The sequence below is a fragment of the Xyrauchen texanus genome, chromosome 46 (genome assembly GCF_025860055.1).
Source record: "Xyrauchen texanus isolate HMW12.3.18 chromosome 46, RBS_HiC_50CHRs, whole genome shotgun sequence".
In the NCBI taxonomy this organism is placed as follows: domain Eukaryota; kingdom Metazoa; phylum Chordata; class Actinopteri; order Cypriniformes; family Catostomidae; genus Xyrauchen; species Xyrauchen texanus.
The window spans coordinates 3,412,789-3,428,426 of NC_068321.1; the positions used below are offsets into that span (position 1 = coordinate 3,412,789).

General features: G+C 35.9%; 1 protein-coding gene across 1 annotated transcript in view; it reads left to right on the forward strand.

Moving 5' to 3' along the window:
• The window catches only part of LOC127638227 (protein fantom-like), a 32,391-nt gene extending 17,346 nt beyond the window's left edge, over window positions 1–15,045 (forward strand). Inside the window, exons 16-26 of the mRNA XM_052119662.1 lie at window positions 1,228–1,367; window positions 2,121–2,487; window positions 3,367–3,602; window positions 4,940–5,029; window positions 5,147–5,215; window positions 5,292–5,448; window positions 8,266–8,330; window positions 9,736–9,922; window positions 13,412–13,496; window positions 13,610–13,746; window positions 13,931–15,045. Coding sequence (XP_051975622.1) covers window positions 1,228–1,367; window positions 2,121–2,487; window positions 3,367–3,602; window positions 4,940–5,029; window positions 5,147–5,215; window positions 5,292–5,448; window positions 8,266–8,330; window positions 9,736–9,922; window positions 13,412–13,496; window positions 13,610–13,746; window positions 13,931–14,055 — 1,658 coding nt within the window. The 3' untranslated portion in view covers window positions 14,056–15,045. The remainder of the gene's footprint in view (window positions 1–1,227; window positions 1,368–2,120; window positions 2,488–3,366; window positions 3,603–4,939; window positions 5,030–5,146; window positions 5,216–5,291; window positions 5,449–8,265; window positions 8,331–9,735; window positions 9,923–13,411; window positions 13,497–13,609; window positions 13,747–13,930) is intronic.
• Window positions 15,046–15,638: the final 593 nt, after the last annotated feature.

Genomic DNA, 15,638 nt, shown 5'->3' on the forward strand with positions numbered 1-15,638 from the left:
CCCCCATGCTTCATGGTTGAGATGGTGTTCTTCAGCTTGCAAGCCTCACCCTTTTTCCTCCTAACATAACGATGGTCATTATGGCCAAACAGTGCATCATACCAGAGAACATTTCTCCAAAAAGTAATATTGTCCCCATGTGCATTTGCAAACTGTAGTCTGGCTTGTGTATGGCAGTTTTGGAGCAGTGGCTTCTTTCTTTCTGAGCAGCCTTTCAGGTTATGTCCATTTAGGACATGTTTTCCAGTGGATATAGATACTTGTCTACTTGTTTCCTCCAGCATCTTCACAAGGTCCTTTGCCATTGTTCTGGGATTGATTTAAACTTTTCGCACCAAACTACGTTCATCACAAGAGACAGATTGCGCCTCCTTCCTCAGTGTTTATACTTGGATACTATTGTTTGTACAGATGAACGTGGTACCTTCAGACATTTGATAATTGCTCTCAAGGATGAACCAGTCTTGTAGAGGTTCACCATTTTTTTCTGAGGTCTTTGCTGATTTCTTTTGATTTTCCCATGATGTCAAGCAAAGAGGCACTGAGTTTGAAGGTAGGCCTTAAAATACATCAACAGGTACATCTCCAATTCACTCCAAGCTAGCTCAGAAGCTAATTGGCTTATTGCCCAAAGGCTTGACATAATTCTTTGGAATTTTCCAAGCTGCTTAAAGGCACAGTTAACTTAGTGAATGTAAACTTCTGACCCACTGAAATTGTGATTTATAGTCAATTAGAAGTGAAACAATCTGTCTGTAAACAATTGTTGGAAAAAATAATCGTGTCATGCACAAAGCAGATGTCCTAAACGACTTGCCAAAACTATAGTGTGCTTATATGAAATCTGTGGAGTGGTTAAAAAAAGTTTTAATGGCTTCAACGTGTGTGTGTGTGTGTGTGTGTGTGTGTGTGTGTGTGTGTGTGTGTGTGTGTGTGTGTGTGTGTGTGTGTGTGTGTGTGTGTGTGTGTGTGTGTGTGTGTGTGTGTGTGTGTGTGGGTAGATTTTGGAGCAGACACAGTGGGTTTACTTCTGTGTAAACTGTTGCTGTTTTTTAGTGAGCTTGTTTCTTTATCATTTTACGTACCTCTTTTCAAAACTAGCACTAAACTTGCTATCACACAATTTTTATCCTAGTAATATCCCTATTATTAGTTCAGTAGTTGTGCCCTGAAAAGCTGTCTAATGTTAGTTTTGGATGTTTGACTGTCATTGTCACATATATGTAGGTGTTTCAGAGGAAATCCAGGTGTTTGGTACTCTAGAGTACTGGCTCAAACTCAGGGTTCCTATGGAACAGGCCATTCGCCTTTATAAAGAGAGAGTCAAAGCACTTGGATACATCAATACGGGAATGAAGCACAGTCAGGTACTGTTCACAATCACATTAATGGCTTAGTAAATATGTTTAATCTGTGGTTTTGTAAGGACCTTGTAGTTTTTTTTTTTCCCCCGAGTTGCCAATGGGGTAAGAAATGTATACTTAATTCAAGATATGGGTGTTTTTCCAACTGTGGTCACCAAACCAATTTTTTATTAAAATGTTTTAATACAATTTTCAATGTATTCAATTCGATCATACAAATATTATTACATTTTTAGATCTAGGAAAAAAAAAAAAAAGATTGAAGTAAACAATTTAATTAATTATTGTGTGAAAATTATTTCAATTATGAATCATACATTATGACCAATAGTTGCGGCATAATTTCTACCATGATTAACAAATTTTCCATGAATAAAGTTTTTGTACCTGGTTACCAAGAGACATATGTGTGAAGAACATGCTATATATAAAATACAAAACATGTTTTTTTTAATTTTTCTATTGTGCATTATTTTCAATCAAGCTTTTAATGTGACGGTTTATTTACATAGGTCATTTACTAAGTAATACTAATGAACTACATATATTTACTGTGTAATTAGTTGTAGAGCGGCTTGTACTTTAATACTGTATTGTTATTACTATAGTAATTCATAATAGGAACATATAATATGTGTAACATGGATACTGTAAATATAGCGTTACTGAAGATTTTTGCTGTGTATTTTTTTTTTTAGTGTTCTGACATTGACACTTAAAGACATTGACATCTCCTCTCGTGGACTCCCCCTTCAGGTTATATCAGCTCCTGTCCCCAGTTCTTCATTATTGATGGATGGGGATCTAAATGAGCTAAATGTCACCGTACACTCCTGCTGTAATCTCCGCTCTAAAGGTCCACACTCTCAACCCAGCCCGTACATCATCTACAAATTCTACGACTTCCCCGATCACGACACACCAATTATATCCTCCACCAATGAGCCCCAGTTTGAAGATCACATGGTCTTCCCTTTGGCCATGAACTCCGAGCTTGATGCGTTCCTGAGGTCAGAGGTTCTGGTGCTGTATGTGTTTGATGATCTAGATGTTGAGGATCAGATGTATCTGGGTAAGGCCAGAGTACCGCTCATCTCACTGGCCCACGATAAGAACATCACTGGTGAGGAGAAACACTCTGGCTCTAGTTCTATTAGCTTTGAGGTCATCCGTATGCCATTGTACTCAAAATGTATTTTGAGCAGATAGACGCATTCAAAATTCTCTTCCAGGAAAATGGATTCAAAATCTACTATTCTGTGGTGAATAAGAATGTGTTTCCCAATAATACCACCTGCCTATGACTAGAAATAGCAAGTTGAAAATGTGTCTTTGGTCATACTAGTGCTTAATATTTCTTTATTTATTTCTCTTTGTTTTATGCATTTAGATTATTTTCTTTCCCAAAACTTCAAATGGTTGTGACGGATGTGGGTTTATGTGGTTGTGCAGAGTTGTGACATCAACTATTTGTTATATGTTACACCCCAACTTCCAGTTTTAAAAGGAAACTGTTCATCAAACCATTTAATGGGGTCATGACATTTTCATTATATCAAAAATATTATATTAAAATTTTTTCTCAAAATATAGAATTTTCAAATTATTCTTCACCACATGAATAGCGTAAATTAATTTTAGCCTACTGATAAGCTAATTCATAATTATTAGTTGCTAAGTAATTTTGTTTTGTATGGGAACACTGCCAAACTGTTGAAAATAAGAATGAAATTATACATTTATTGGGTTTTATGCTTCCAACAATACACTTACTCTTATATACACTTATACAAGAAAACACATATCTTAATATTAGTCGAAAGATCTTATGCAACTTTGCTTCAAATTTACAACAGAATGTATAAAATGAAATACATTTATTTTGTTTTAAGGATGTTTAGATCTGTTTTGCTGGAAAACAGGACAAAGATACTGATAACATGTTTGCAGTGAAGAGATCCCTTTTAATATTGGCCTTTTTCTTCTGATGTTATTATTGTAGGTATGTTTGAGCTGACAGATCCCGCAGGACTGCCCAGCGGCAAAATCAATGTGACTCTGAAATGGAAGTTGACATACCTCCCTCCTGTGTCCTCTGCTATCACAACCCAACAGAGCAACATCACCAGCAGAGGGACACCAGAGACACCGACATCACAAGAGAAGAACACAACAGAGAGACAGACACAACCGATGACCAAAGACCCTCCACTAATACCTCAGCCTACTCCCTCTGAGGTGATGTCATTTAACTGTAGTCAATGTTTATTCAACCAAACTTTTACTTTTGTAAGTAATAATAGTATATATGTTAAGCCAAGCTTAAGCTACCATACTGTTCTTATACAGAGCAACATCCTTGTAATGCAAGTATACAGACAAGATGTATTTGGGGCAATAATGTGACATTACATTATATCAAAAATACATTCAAATGCAATTCACTCAAACAATTACTTGAATACACTTCTAATATTATTAAATAGTTTGCAGTTTCTGAGTTCAAAGTCATTTTGATATGATATTTTGTTAAAAATGTCAAAGTGGTGTAACCTTCCATAGATGGTAAAAAAAAATAAAGTCTCATTAAAAACTGAAATTCTTGAAACAAGAATTGTTGGAATAAGTAGTTTGGAAAATTTGTTTATAAAAAAAATTAAATAAGTAGTAAAACAATTTTGTTTTAAAATATTATTCATATTTGAAAAAGTGTGTCCTCAAGTGATCAGTGTTCAATTAGCAATTAGCGCCTTTAAGTGCATGTGCTACAATATATTAGGCATTATTTAGATGGCATGGAAGCACCAAAAATGGAAAAAGCACCATCTGCAACATCATGTAAATAACCATAGAGATAACCAATTTAACATTCTTGACTGTTATAGTGCCACCTGTTGTCTGATCTCCACAAAATTTTGCATTTTTCAGACTTTTTGTTTCTGGCACCATTCAGAGTACATTTTAGAGACTGTTGTGTGTGTGAATTCCAGGAGATTAGCAGTTACAGAAATACTCACACATCTGACACCAATAATCATGCCACGGTCAAAATCACTGAGATACATTTTTTTATGATGGTTAATGTGAACATTAACTGTATCTTCTGGCTTGTATCTGTGTATTTTGTATTATGCATTGTATTACTGCCACATGATTGGCTGATTAGATAATCACATAAATAAGTAGGTGTACAGGTGTTTCTAATAATGTGCTCAGTGAGTTTACATTTTGTTTGTCTTGAGACAAGGATTCTAATTATAAATGGTAAATGGTCTGCACTTATAATTAACCTTAGAGGTTACCAAAGCATGTCCCATTCACACTCACACTCACACTCATACTCATACGCCAATAGCGCTAGCCTGCCATTCGGAGCAACTTAGGGTTCAGTGTCTTGGCCAAGGACACTTCGGCATGCGGAGGAGTCATGTGGGCCGGTAATCGAACCGCCAACCCTGCGCATAGCGGCTGACCCGCTCTACCCCCTGAGCCACAGCCGCCGGTATATAAGGCGGTAATGACTTTTAGACTCAGAGTTTGTCTTGACAAACTCTTTCTTTCGTATATGTCTATAGGTGCCGATGCCCAAACCCAGACAGCGGACACTGACGAAATTAACAACAAAAAGAGTCTCTTTTGTGGAGGTCTCAGAACTTGAAAAACAGGTAAATGAAGTCTGCAGCGTGCTCTGGTTTAATTATTAGAGCTGTTGCAGCTGTCTTCAACTTCCGTATAATCTGTAGTCTGCTGATGATGTAATTTATTTTTATAAAAATCATAAGATGGAGCCGACAGCAACCTCTGATCCTGAAGATGAAGAAATAGTGGCATCTGTAACCCCTGCACCAAAGGTATGCTATAAATACTGTTTGAAATCTTTAATGAATGTGTGTTGATGGGTAAGCAATGTGTCACTATTTTCCTCAGACTGTGAGAGTGATGGAGGCCGGACAGTCTGTTGCTGTGAGTGAGGAAGATGATGAAGAAGAGTCTCAGTTCTCTGAAGGTCAGGTGATCACCACTACCACCACCTCTCAATCTGATGAGTCTGACATCTCTGAGGAACTGCAAGAACCACTAACAGGTGTTTGTTCATTTACTGATTAATTTTTATTCAAGAAATATTTCACTCAAAAATAAAAATTCTGTCATTATTCACTCATCCTCATATCAATATATAATATACAGTCAGGTCCATAAATATTGGGACATCGACACAATTCTAATCTTTTTGGCTCTATACACCACCACAATGGATTTGAAATGAAACGACCAAGATGTGCTTTAACTGCAGACTTTCAGCTTTAATTTGAGGGTATTTACATCCAAATCAGGTGAACGGTGTAGGAATTACAACAGTTTGTATATGTGCCTCCCACGTTTTAATGGACCAAAAGTAATGGGACAATTGGCTGCTCAGCTGTTCCATGGCCAGGTACGTGTTATTCCTTCGTTATCCCATTTACAAGGAGCAGATAAAAGGTCCAGAGTTCATTTCAAGTGTGCTATTTGCATTTGGAATCTGTTGCTGTCAACTCTCAATATGGGATCCAAAGAGCTGTCACTATCACTGAAGCAAGCCATCATTAGGCTGAAAAATCAAAACAAACCCATCAGAGAGATAGCAAAAACATTAGGTGTGGCCAAATCAACTGTTTGGAACATTCTTAAAAAGAAAGAACGCACCGGTGAGCTCAGCAACACCAAAATACCCGGAAGACCACGGAAAACAACTGTGGTGGATGACCGAAGAATTCTTTCCCTGGTGAAGAAAACACCCTTCACAACAGTTGGCCAGATCAAGAACACTCTCCAGGAGGTGTATGTGTGTCAAAGTCAACAATCAAGAGAAGACTTCACCAGAGTGAATACAGAGGGTTCACCACAAGATGTAAACCATTGGTGAGCCTCAAAAACAGGAAGGCCAGATTAGAGTTTGCCAAACAACATCTAAAAAAGCCTTCACAGTTCTGGAACAACATCCTATGGACAGATGAGACAAAGATCAACTTGTACCAGAGTGATGGGAAGAGAAGTGTATGGAGAAGGAAAGGAACTGCTCATGACCCAAAGCATACCACCTCATCAGTGAAGCATGGTGGTGGTAGTGTCATGGTGTGGGCATGTATGGCTGCCAATGGAACTGGTTCTCTTGTATTTATTGATGATGTGACTGCTGACAAAAGCAGTAGAATGAATTCTGAAGTGTTTCGGGCAATATTATCACATATTCAGCCAAATGCTTCAGAACTCATTGGACGGTGCTTCACAGTACAGATGGACAATGACCTGAAGCATACTGCGAAAGCAACCAAAGAGTTTTTTAAGGGAAAGAAGTGGAATGTTATGCAATGGCCAAATCAATCACCTGACCTGAATCCGATTGAGCATGCATTTCACTTGCTGAAGACAAAACTGAAGGGAAAATGCCCCAAGAACAAGCAGGAACTGAAGACAGTTGCAGTAGAGGCCTGGCAGAGCATCACCAGGGATGAAACCCAGCGTCTGGTGATGTCTATGCATTCCAGACTTCAGGCTGTAATTGACTGCAAAGGATTTGCAACCAAGTATTAAAAAGTGAAAGTTTGATTTATGATTGTTAATCTGTCCCATTACTTTTGGTCCCTTAAAAAGTGGGAGGCACATATAGAAACTGTTGTAATTCCTACACCGTTCACCTGATTTGGATGTAAATAAAATTAAAATCAAATTAAAGCTGAAAGTCTGCAGTTAAAGCACATCTTGGTCGTTTCATTTCAAATCCATTGTGGTGGTGTATAGAGCCAAAAAGATTAGAATTGTGTCGATGTCCCAATATTTATGGACCTGACTGTATATTAAAAAGAAGTTTGCTGTTATTTTTCCATTGAACACCAAAGCTACTCATTCATAGTTCATAGCGACAATGCTAAAATAAAACATGGTAGCTTTATATAACAATTTTATTTGAGTATTGTCTAGATTGCGGACAGTCCAAATAAAAAGATATGTTTTAAAAATGTGTAAAAGGTTGACTGTTATTCTGGATTAAATAATTTTTAAACAAAAAATAACTTTATATATAAAAAACAAATTAGGCATTATTTATTTGCAACGTATTTAACAGTTCAGTAAAACTGAATATTCAGTGAAAAATAATGAGTTACTTGACTATATCCTTTAGGATTTGACTTGATCATTAAAAGTGGGCTATGATATTATTTGTTCATTTTATTTTCCCCACCAACATGGCCTTCATTATATCAGAGAAAAGTCATTTCAGATGTTGTGCACCGATCGATCGTGCTCAATTAGACCAAATCATGAGTCAAATCATGATTTCATGTTGTCTGGTCATGTTTTTATAGAGGCTTTAAATTCACACTCAATTATTTTCCACCTTGGCACAAACAAAAATTCTTCAAGTATGGAAAATTGTGTGTGTTTTCTTTTGTTTGTGTTATTGTGGGAAGGAAGCCCCATGTGCTGCTTTGCCCCCAGCAGATCCACATATGAATGTTTTGGTAAAGCATTAGTTAGTATTCAGTTTCCTATAAAACAGCAGCTGTGCTGTTGTTTATCAGATGGAAAAGCATTAATATTGCATTCAGTGCTGCCAATAATTTGATATGTTTCCTGTTGACAGCCAACAACATAAATGTTAATATGTGTTGACCTTGGCCAAGAGGCTGTGTTTAATGCGTTCATGTCTAACATCTCTCTCTTACCTGCTGCTGACTGCTTGAGTCCATACTGAGAATATAAACAAACCAGACTATACACCAACAGCTTCCATATGAAACGCCACTAATAATGATCCATCAAATAATGTTTTCTGTGCTTATTCTGTATTACCAACTGTTGCCAAAGTAACTTTAAAGGAACCGTACTGAAGGAAATGTTTGTGCTTTTGTCTATGCAGATGTACAGGATGAGGACAGTGATGACTGCATTGTCCCTGCTCACAGCACACAACAGAAAAAACAGGTATGTGTAAAATGTAGCCAATGTGGGTGATTTTCATCTGCAGTCCCTCTGCATGTTGCTGATAAAGGAGAAAAAAACTACATTAACCAAAATAATCTATACAAACTAAACACATTTCAAAGAAAGAAGACAAAACAATATAATCATAAGAATAAAAGCACATTTTACAAAACAAGTTCCAATGCCAATTGTTCCAATTTTTTGACAACAATCAAGTATGTTCTGGTAATTGACTAAAAGTACTTTTAATGGCAATATATCAGCCTGTGTGAATCTTCCTATTCCTAAATATATGTTTACTACAGTAAAACAGTCAAATCAATTCTATGGTAATTAAAAATCACTCCTTCCCACTCATCACTCAACCCAAAACTTATTGTGAGGGAATTAAAAATGTATTCTGATGGAATGCAAAATTACTGAGAGGGAAGGCCAAACATTATTGCAAGGGAACACAAAAATTATTGTGAAAAAAAGCTAAACTTATTGCGAGAAAATGCAAAACGTATTGCGAAGAAATGCTAAACATATTGTGAGAAAATGCTAAATTTATTGCGAGGGAATGCCAAACCTTTTTGCAAGGGAAAGGATGAACTTCTAGTTTAATAAATATTTTGGCTACTTTGAACATGCTTTCAGTTATCAGTAAGAGTGAGGTACTCTTAGCTCTACGTTTAACACATTTACCATTTAAATCCATTCTGCAGAAGTCCTCCCAAATTAAGCACTGAAAATGTAACAAAAATCTAGAGATTCCTTCTAGTACTAACTAGTTATCATATGGGCCGTTATAATAGTTTTTCTTTTTACTAAATGGGACACAAGAGAACAGGAGCATATATATCATAAGTAGGAAAGATTACCCGCAATACTCAAATGATCTTTTCATATAACACTTTGAGCCCAGATGTGTGTCATTATTCAGAAATATTTATCCGCTGAATGCAATGATTGACCAGTCACCATCGAGTATTCTAAAGAGTCATGTTATAATATTGTGTAATGTTGTATGGTCCTTGTTCAGATTCAAACTGTACAACATATTGAAAAGACTGTCTATTTCTCACAGCCTAGTTTTAATTCACATCAAATTGAATATTGACTACCATGAATAAGGTTTATTGAAAGATTTGATACATTGTTGAATAAAGGTTTTAGGGTAGAATTTAAGCATAGAAATAGCAACAACTGGACAGTTTGTGTTAACAGCGTGATAAGGGGAATTGCATGTATCTTATGTCTGCTGTCGGCACAAATTGAATGACAGAAACATTCCAGATTGAAGCGAATGATACATTGAATTTACAGAGACTCAATCACTAAATCTGAGTAAGTCTTCTCATGTCAATTTATATAAAGTTGTATGTCAGATGTGATAAGGTCATGTAACGGTTTGTTCTACCAGCCATCTGAAAGCATCCGTGTGGAGATTGTTTCTCTGGATCTGAAGTCTGGATCCAGAGCGGCAGAAGACAGTAGAATTGTTCGTCTGTTTGTGGAGTACTGCTTCCTCAACCTTCCATCAGTTGAGACACCGCTGTCACTGAAGAAACCTCTGCCTGGACACAGCGTCTCCTTCAACTTCAGCAATGGTGAAGAACAACATTCATACCAAAACACGTTTTACCAAGTATCAAGAATAATTGCTACACTACCAGTAAAATATTTGGACACATCTACTCATGCCTGGCAAAAGTCACCAAATGGATATTTGATATTCCAAACTGTTTTCCTCTAATATTTGATTAATTTGACCATGAAGACATCACCGAGAAATTGACAAATTCATGTACGCTTCAAAACCAAATGTATATTTAATAACTAAAAGGCTAATTTATTTCTTTCAGCTGTTCCATCATATGGCATTTTTATTGTTTCAACCGACCACTGAACCACACACACAAGGTTGTGAGATACCATATATCAGATATAGAGGGGAGGGTCTCTGTTTCATGATGACATACATCAATAGTCTAGCTTCCATCCACCTTTCATGCTATTTTGTTATCTACAAAGTGAAAATGCGTAAAAAAAAAAATTTGCGACATTTGCCGCCTTCTGCTCGTTTCCATTCAAATGGCCTTTTATTGATAAAAATGGTGTGCGTGATGACGTCATTCCTAAAACAACACTTTGTCGCATAGGTTTTGGTTTAGCGCAAAAGAAATCTGTCCTGAAGCTTTTTCCATTCAGAAATGTGTTTATCGCTAATACGCCTCCCAGATATCCCAAATTTTTTTCCTCTGAAGTTTTGGTAAAATGGGGAGATTATTAAGAAAATTGAAATTAACCAGCTTACTGTCATGTTAATTAACAAATAAAAGCAATCAGAAGAGGAGGAACTGCAATCAAAAGGGAGCAGGGCGACCTTCTGATAGGACTGTAATATTGGTCCTGGTGTTGCGCGTATCGCAGGTTGGCACCGGTTCCGTCATGACCCTGTTCAAGTTATTAACCTGCAGCAAGTACTGGACGAAACTTTCAGTCTCAGTATAAGGACATCCATCGATGTGTGTATGAGGTGTGCACTGATATTAAAGAAAAAAAAAAATGATGCGGTGTAATATCAGGGTATACATATGATATATTCCTGATATTCAATATTTTGAACAATCATCTAATCAAAAGCATTGGAATAACAACTGCATTATGTCCCGCATATTTCTCCAGCAACTTTTAATGACCAACTGAACTTGATTGGCATCTAAAATGTATTTTAGCTTCATAATGCAAATTTACATTTACTGAAGAAGCAGTAAATGTGATCCAAGGTAAAGATGGTTAGATTCAAAGTATTTAAATGTATTAAAATGTTCAAAAGCTTGTTTTCTGAAAGTGAATTCAGCATTGAAAAATAGTTCTGATCGTTTATAATCTTGCAGAACATGCTGAGAATGTAATTCAGCTGACTGTTTTCATCTACAGAACAGGGTATGGCTAATTTAACTTAAAGAACTTCAGTTCGTGTAAAGAAAAGGTGTGTATATATAGGTATAAAAATATATATTTTTAATTATATATTAATAATTAATTTAATGTAATACATTTTTTTTATGTAATGCTTTTTTGGTTTGGTAATTTATTTAATTTAATACAGGGGATTTTGCCGGTAATTTAATAATAATAATTAAATAGAATTTGGAAAGTGTTCCAAAAAAACAAAACATGCTTTTCTCCTAGTATTGTGTATTTATTTTTAATTTAAAACATCTTTATGCACAGAAATGATATATTTTATGTTTTGTGGGCTAATTCCGTGACTGCCGTCTATTTTTTTTGAATGGTGTGGAAAAGAAACTTTAATAAATAAACGAATGGATTAAATTAATCGCAAACAGTAGCCATTCATTTGTTCAATGTGCATGAGATATTTGTGTTGGCACACTTGGAAGTGTCCCGTTTGCAGATATGCTGTAAAGATCAATCCATAATCACGTACAATAGATGGGCTTTCAATACTCGTCATAATTAACACAGGCTAACGATTGGGGCAAACTCTGTGATGTGACACTACATTTTTGCATTAATGCCAATTGTATCGACAAAAAGTGTTTCCAAACCAGTTTTTCGCTATATTTGATGTATCGACATTGTTTATGCGCTTGAGTTAAATGGAAAAATTGTATGTCGACATTTGTGACATTTTAGCGATAATGTGTGTTTCCATCAGCTTTATTTTGATGCGACAAAACTTTTTTCCAAAAAATCCTTTGATGGAAATGTAGTTAATCACTATGTCAGTGTGTTACTGCATGATATTAAAGCACAACAAAGTTAGAAAAAACAAAAAGCGAGAAAAAAAAAATGGCGTGCTGTTTCTCCCAGATGTGGTTGAAATTTAATCTAAGCACAAACGCAACATGTCAAGCAGAATTATCTGTTATTTTAGTGGATTACCTGTATTAAATGAGCTCCAGGCAGGACTGGACTGGTAATCTGGCATACTGGGCATTTTCCCGGTGGGCTGACACACTTTGGGGCCGATCAGGGGTAGACTAGCCATCGGGAGAGCCGAGAGGGCTGGTGGCTCGGCCGCAAAATGTACCGAACGGGCCGCAATAAGCTAAAATGAGCTGCCGCGTTATGCAAAACGGACAACAAAACGGCGCCGCGATATGCAGAAAAGGAAAACACTTTACATTTTTATTAATTACATAAGTATTTTGCTTCCATCTTGTATGTGTAAAAACCTAGTCCGTTATATTCGCCTATATTCGGCACCCTTTAAAGGGGTATGTCGCACAAGCGCACCACATCGCCCTGCTGCCCACCTCTGTTCCTTAACAAATTAACCCTCCTACGGTATTGATTATATATTATATTATTATAATATATTTTTTTTTTATCACAGGATTATACATTAGGATATATATTAAGACATTATCAAACAATTATTTGTTAAAGTTTATAATTTTAAATTGATTTGAAGTGTCAGATTGTACAGTTAATGTCACTATGCTTGCAATCAAACCTGACCATGGTGTTACAAAGAGAAGACACAGAATAAACATTTCTCTACCAATAATTTATTTCAAACAAGAAAATGTAATAACTCAAAGTAAATGCATAATAATGTCAAGACAATGAACATCATTTTGCATTTTGATGCATTTTTACTGATATATTGATTGTATTTGACAGATACAATTTTGGTCTTTACCATTTATTTTCAATGGTCGGTCAATTTTGACCGCTTTTTATTGTTTTGTGTTTTTGCTTTTTTTGTGTGGAGGAAATGTCACCAAGTATTGTACTGTTCAGATAAAGGAAATCATTCTTATTAAATGAGGAAAATGTATTTCATCAAAAATGACCGAATACCAAGGAGGGTTAATATGCAACCAACTTGTATTGAATCCGAAATATGTCTCCTTAGTTCTGCCGTTTTTTTTTATTAGTTTTTTTTTGGATGGTGCTTACGTTACAATGTACCACCACAAGTGTGCTTGGCCTCATAACTACTACTTGCATCAATAAGTATAATTTGATTACATAACTACAACAGAATGAATTTGATATAACTTGATTAGTAATTCAAATGAAAGAAAAAACAAAAACGTGTGTGTTGTTTGTTCTGACAGTGATTCATGTAGATATGGAGAATAATCAAGCCAGACGTCAAACTTTAAGAGCTGTGCTGGAGGGCAGAAACAGACAGCTGGAGCAGTAAGACACTTTCTCTATTTAGTGTGATCTCATTCATTTGACATCTTGTATATAGTTACAGTGTTGTTTATATAGCTGAATTAAGTGACTGTCTGTTTGATTGGCTGTCACAGTATAAAGTTCACTGTTGTGAGTGACCCTCCAGAAGAGGAGGAGCAAGAGGAGGAGTGTGAGGATGTGGGCGTGGCCTATCTGCGGATAATCGACATCCTGGAGAAACGCAGAGACATGAAGGATGTCAGTCTGAACAGTGAGTGTGTTAGTCACAGAATTCCACATAAACTGACATTTAATGTGTTTTCACACCATGTTAGATTTATTTTAGGTAATCGTCAGAACATGGGATTTGTACAAATTGATATACCCTTTTTGTGGAAAGTGCCTCATTGTGACCTTAAAAACATTCTCTTTTTTTTTTCTCTCCCTTTCTGTAGTTGTGGATGTTCAGGACAGCAGTGAAGTCATAGGCCATCTAGTCGTGACCGTTGAAGCTCTGGAGGCGCTGACATCCATCATGAAAGATCCAGAGCGGGATCGTCCTCTCACTGCATTAACTTAATTTACAGTAAAACAATGATTTACTTTTTCCAATTGTACTTTTCCGACAGCTAAATTATTGTTGCTTAAAGGAATAGTTCACCAAATAATGAAAATTCTGTCTTTATTAACTCTCACGTCGTTTCAAACCCGTTTGACTTTCTTTTTAGAGTGGAACACAAAAGGGGATGCTTAGCAGAATGCTAAGAATATGAAAAAGAGTGACCAGGGTGTTCTTCAAAAAAATCACCTTTTATGTTCCAGAGAAGTAAGAATGTCATGCAGGTTTTGAACAATATGAGGGTAAGAAAATGATGAAAAAATTGTAATTTTGGCGCAAACTATTCCTTGAAATAATTTTAGAGACTATTTATTGTCTAGATTTAACAAAACAAAATTAAATGTAGTGCAAGGGGCGGTCTGTTTGGCTTTAAAAACTACAGACAGTAATAACATATGGGAACAAAACAGTCCTTTATGTAAACGGCATCACATGACTTTAATACCGTACAGTGTGAAATCACATTCTAATGTTTGTCCTTATGGCCTGCAGTGTTACGTTTGATGGAGCGCTGATGTTTAGACCCTTAATAACTTTGCTTAATGAAAAGGCTGTTACAGCTCATTAGCCAGCGCTTTGGCGGCGGCGATATATTATTGAAGGTGCAAAATGAAATTTAACTGGATTTAATGCGATTAAATCAAGCTCTTTAAAATGCTAATGCACATTTTCACACGTGTCCAGCTGTGCCATGTACGCAGATGCTCCCTTTGATTCTGTGTGTGTGATTTAATGTGAAATGAACGCTTACTGTTATCTGCACTGCTGATAATTTGATACTTGATATATCTTTATAGGTCTGCATATGTTAAAAGGACAAATCAGATGATTTAGTACCCTTGTATAGATATACAGTAGATGCATTATATTTGTATGTTAATCTTTGTTGACACTGAAATAAGCAGACATTTGTAAATATTTTGTATTTATGAATATTTTAGAGTTGTTATTAAAGAGTTTACATTTTGAATTTGTTCTGAATTTTTGAACCTCAGTTTACAAAATGTATATAATGGTACTTATAATCAACTAAAAACGGCATTATCAAGCTATTTGACTCTGGTAATGTGGCATATATTCAAGTGCATCTAAGGTGGCAAACTATCTTATATTAGCTGGGACGTTGCATATTTTGGTCGAAATGTAGATGTAGATTTGTTCATTTGAATTCTAGACATGTGACAATCATTGCTTGACCTTTAGCCTAGTTTGTTGTCTGAGATTTGAATGTGAGATTTGTATTTGGAGTTCTTAATTTCTTCTTAATCTGAACATTTTAACCTGATTCTCTAAAATGAAGTTAACCGTTACAGTTAATTCCACTTCTAAAAACTCAAAAGCTTAAACAAACTACTGCTGTTTAAAAAATAAGACACATAAGTCTGTTTTTTTAAAAGACATATCTAGAAATAAAATGAACACATTTAAGATTAATGTTATTTATTGATTGTTTGATACTTCAGAATGGCGTAGTTATGATATCTATGAGCAGGAGCTAACTGCCCATGCTAACCAGCCAAAAAACTGTTCCGAAATATCTGTTT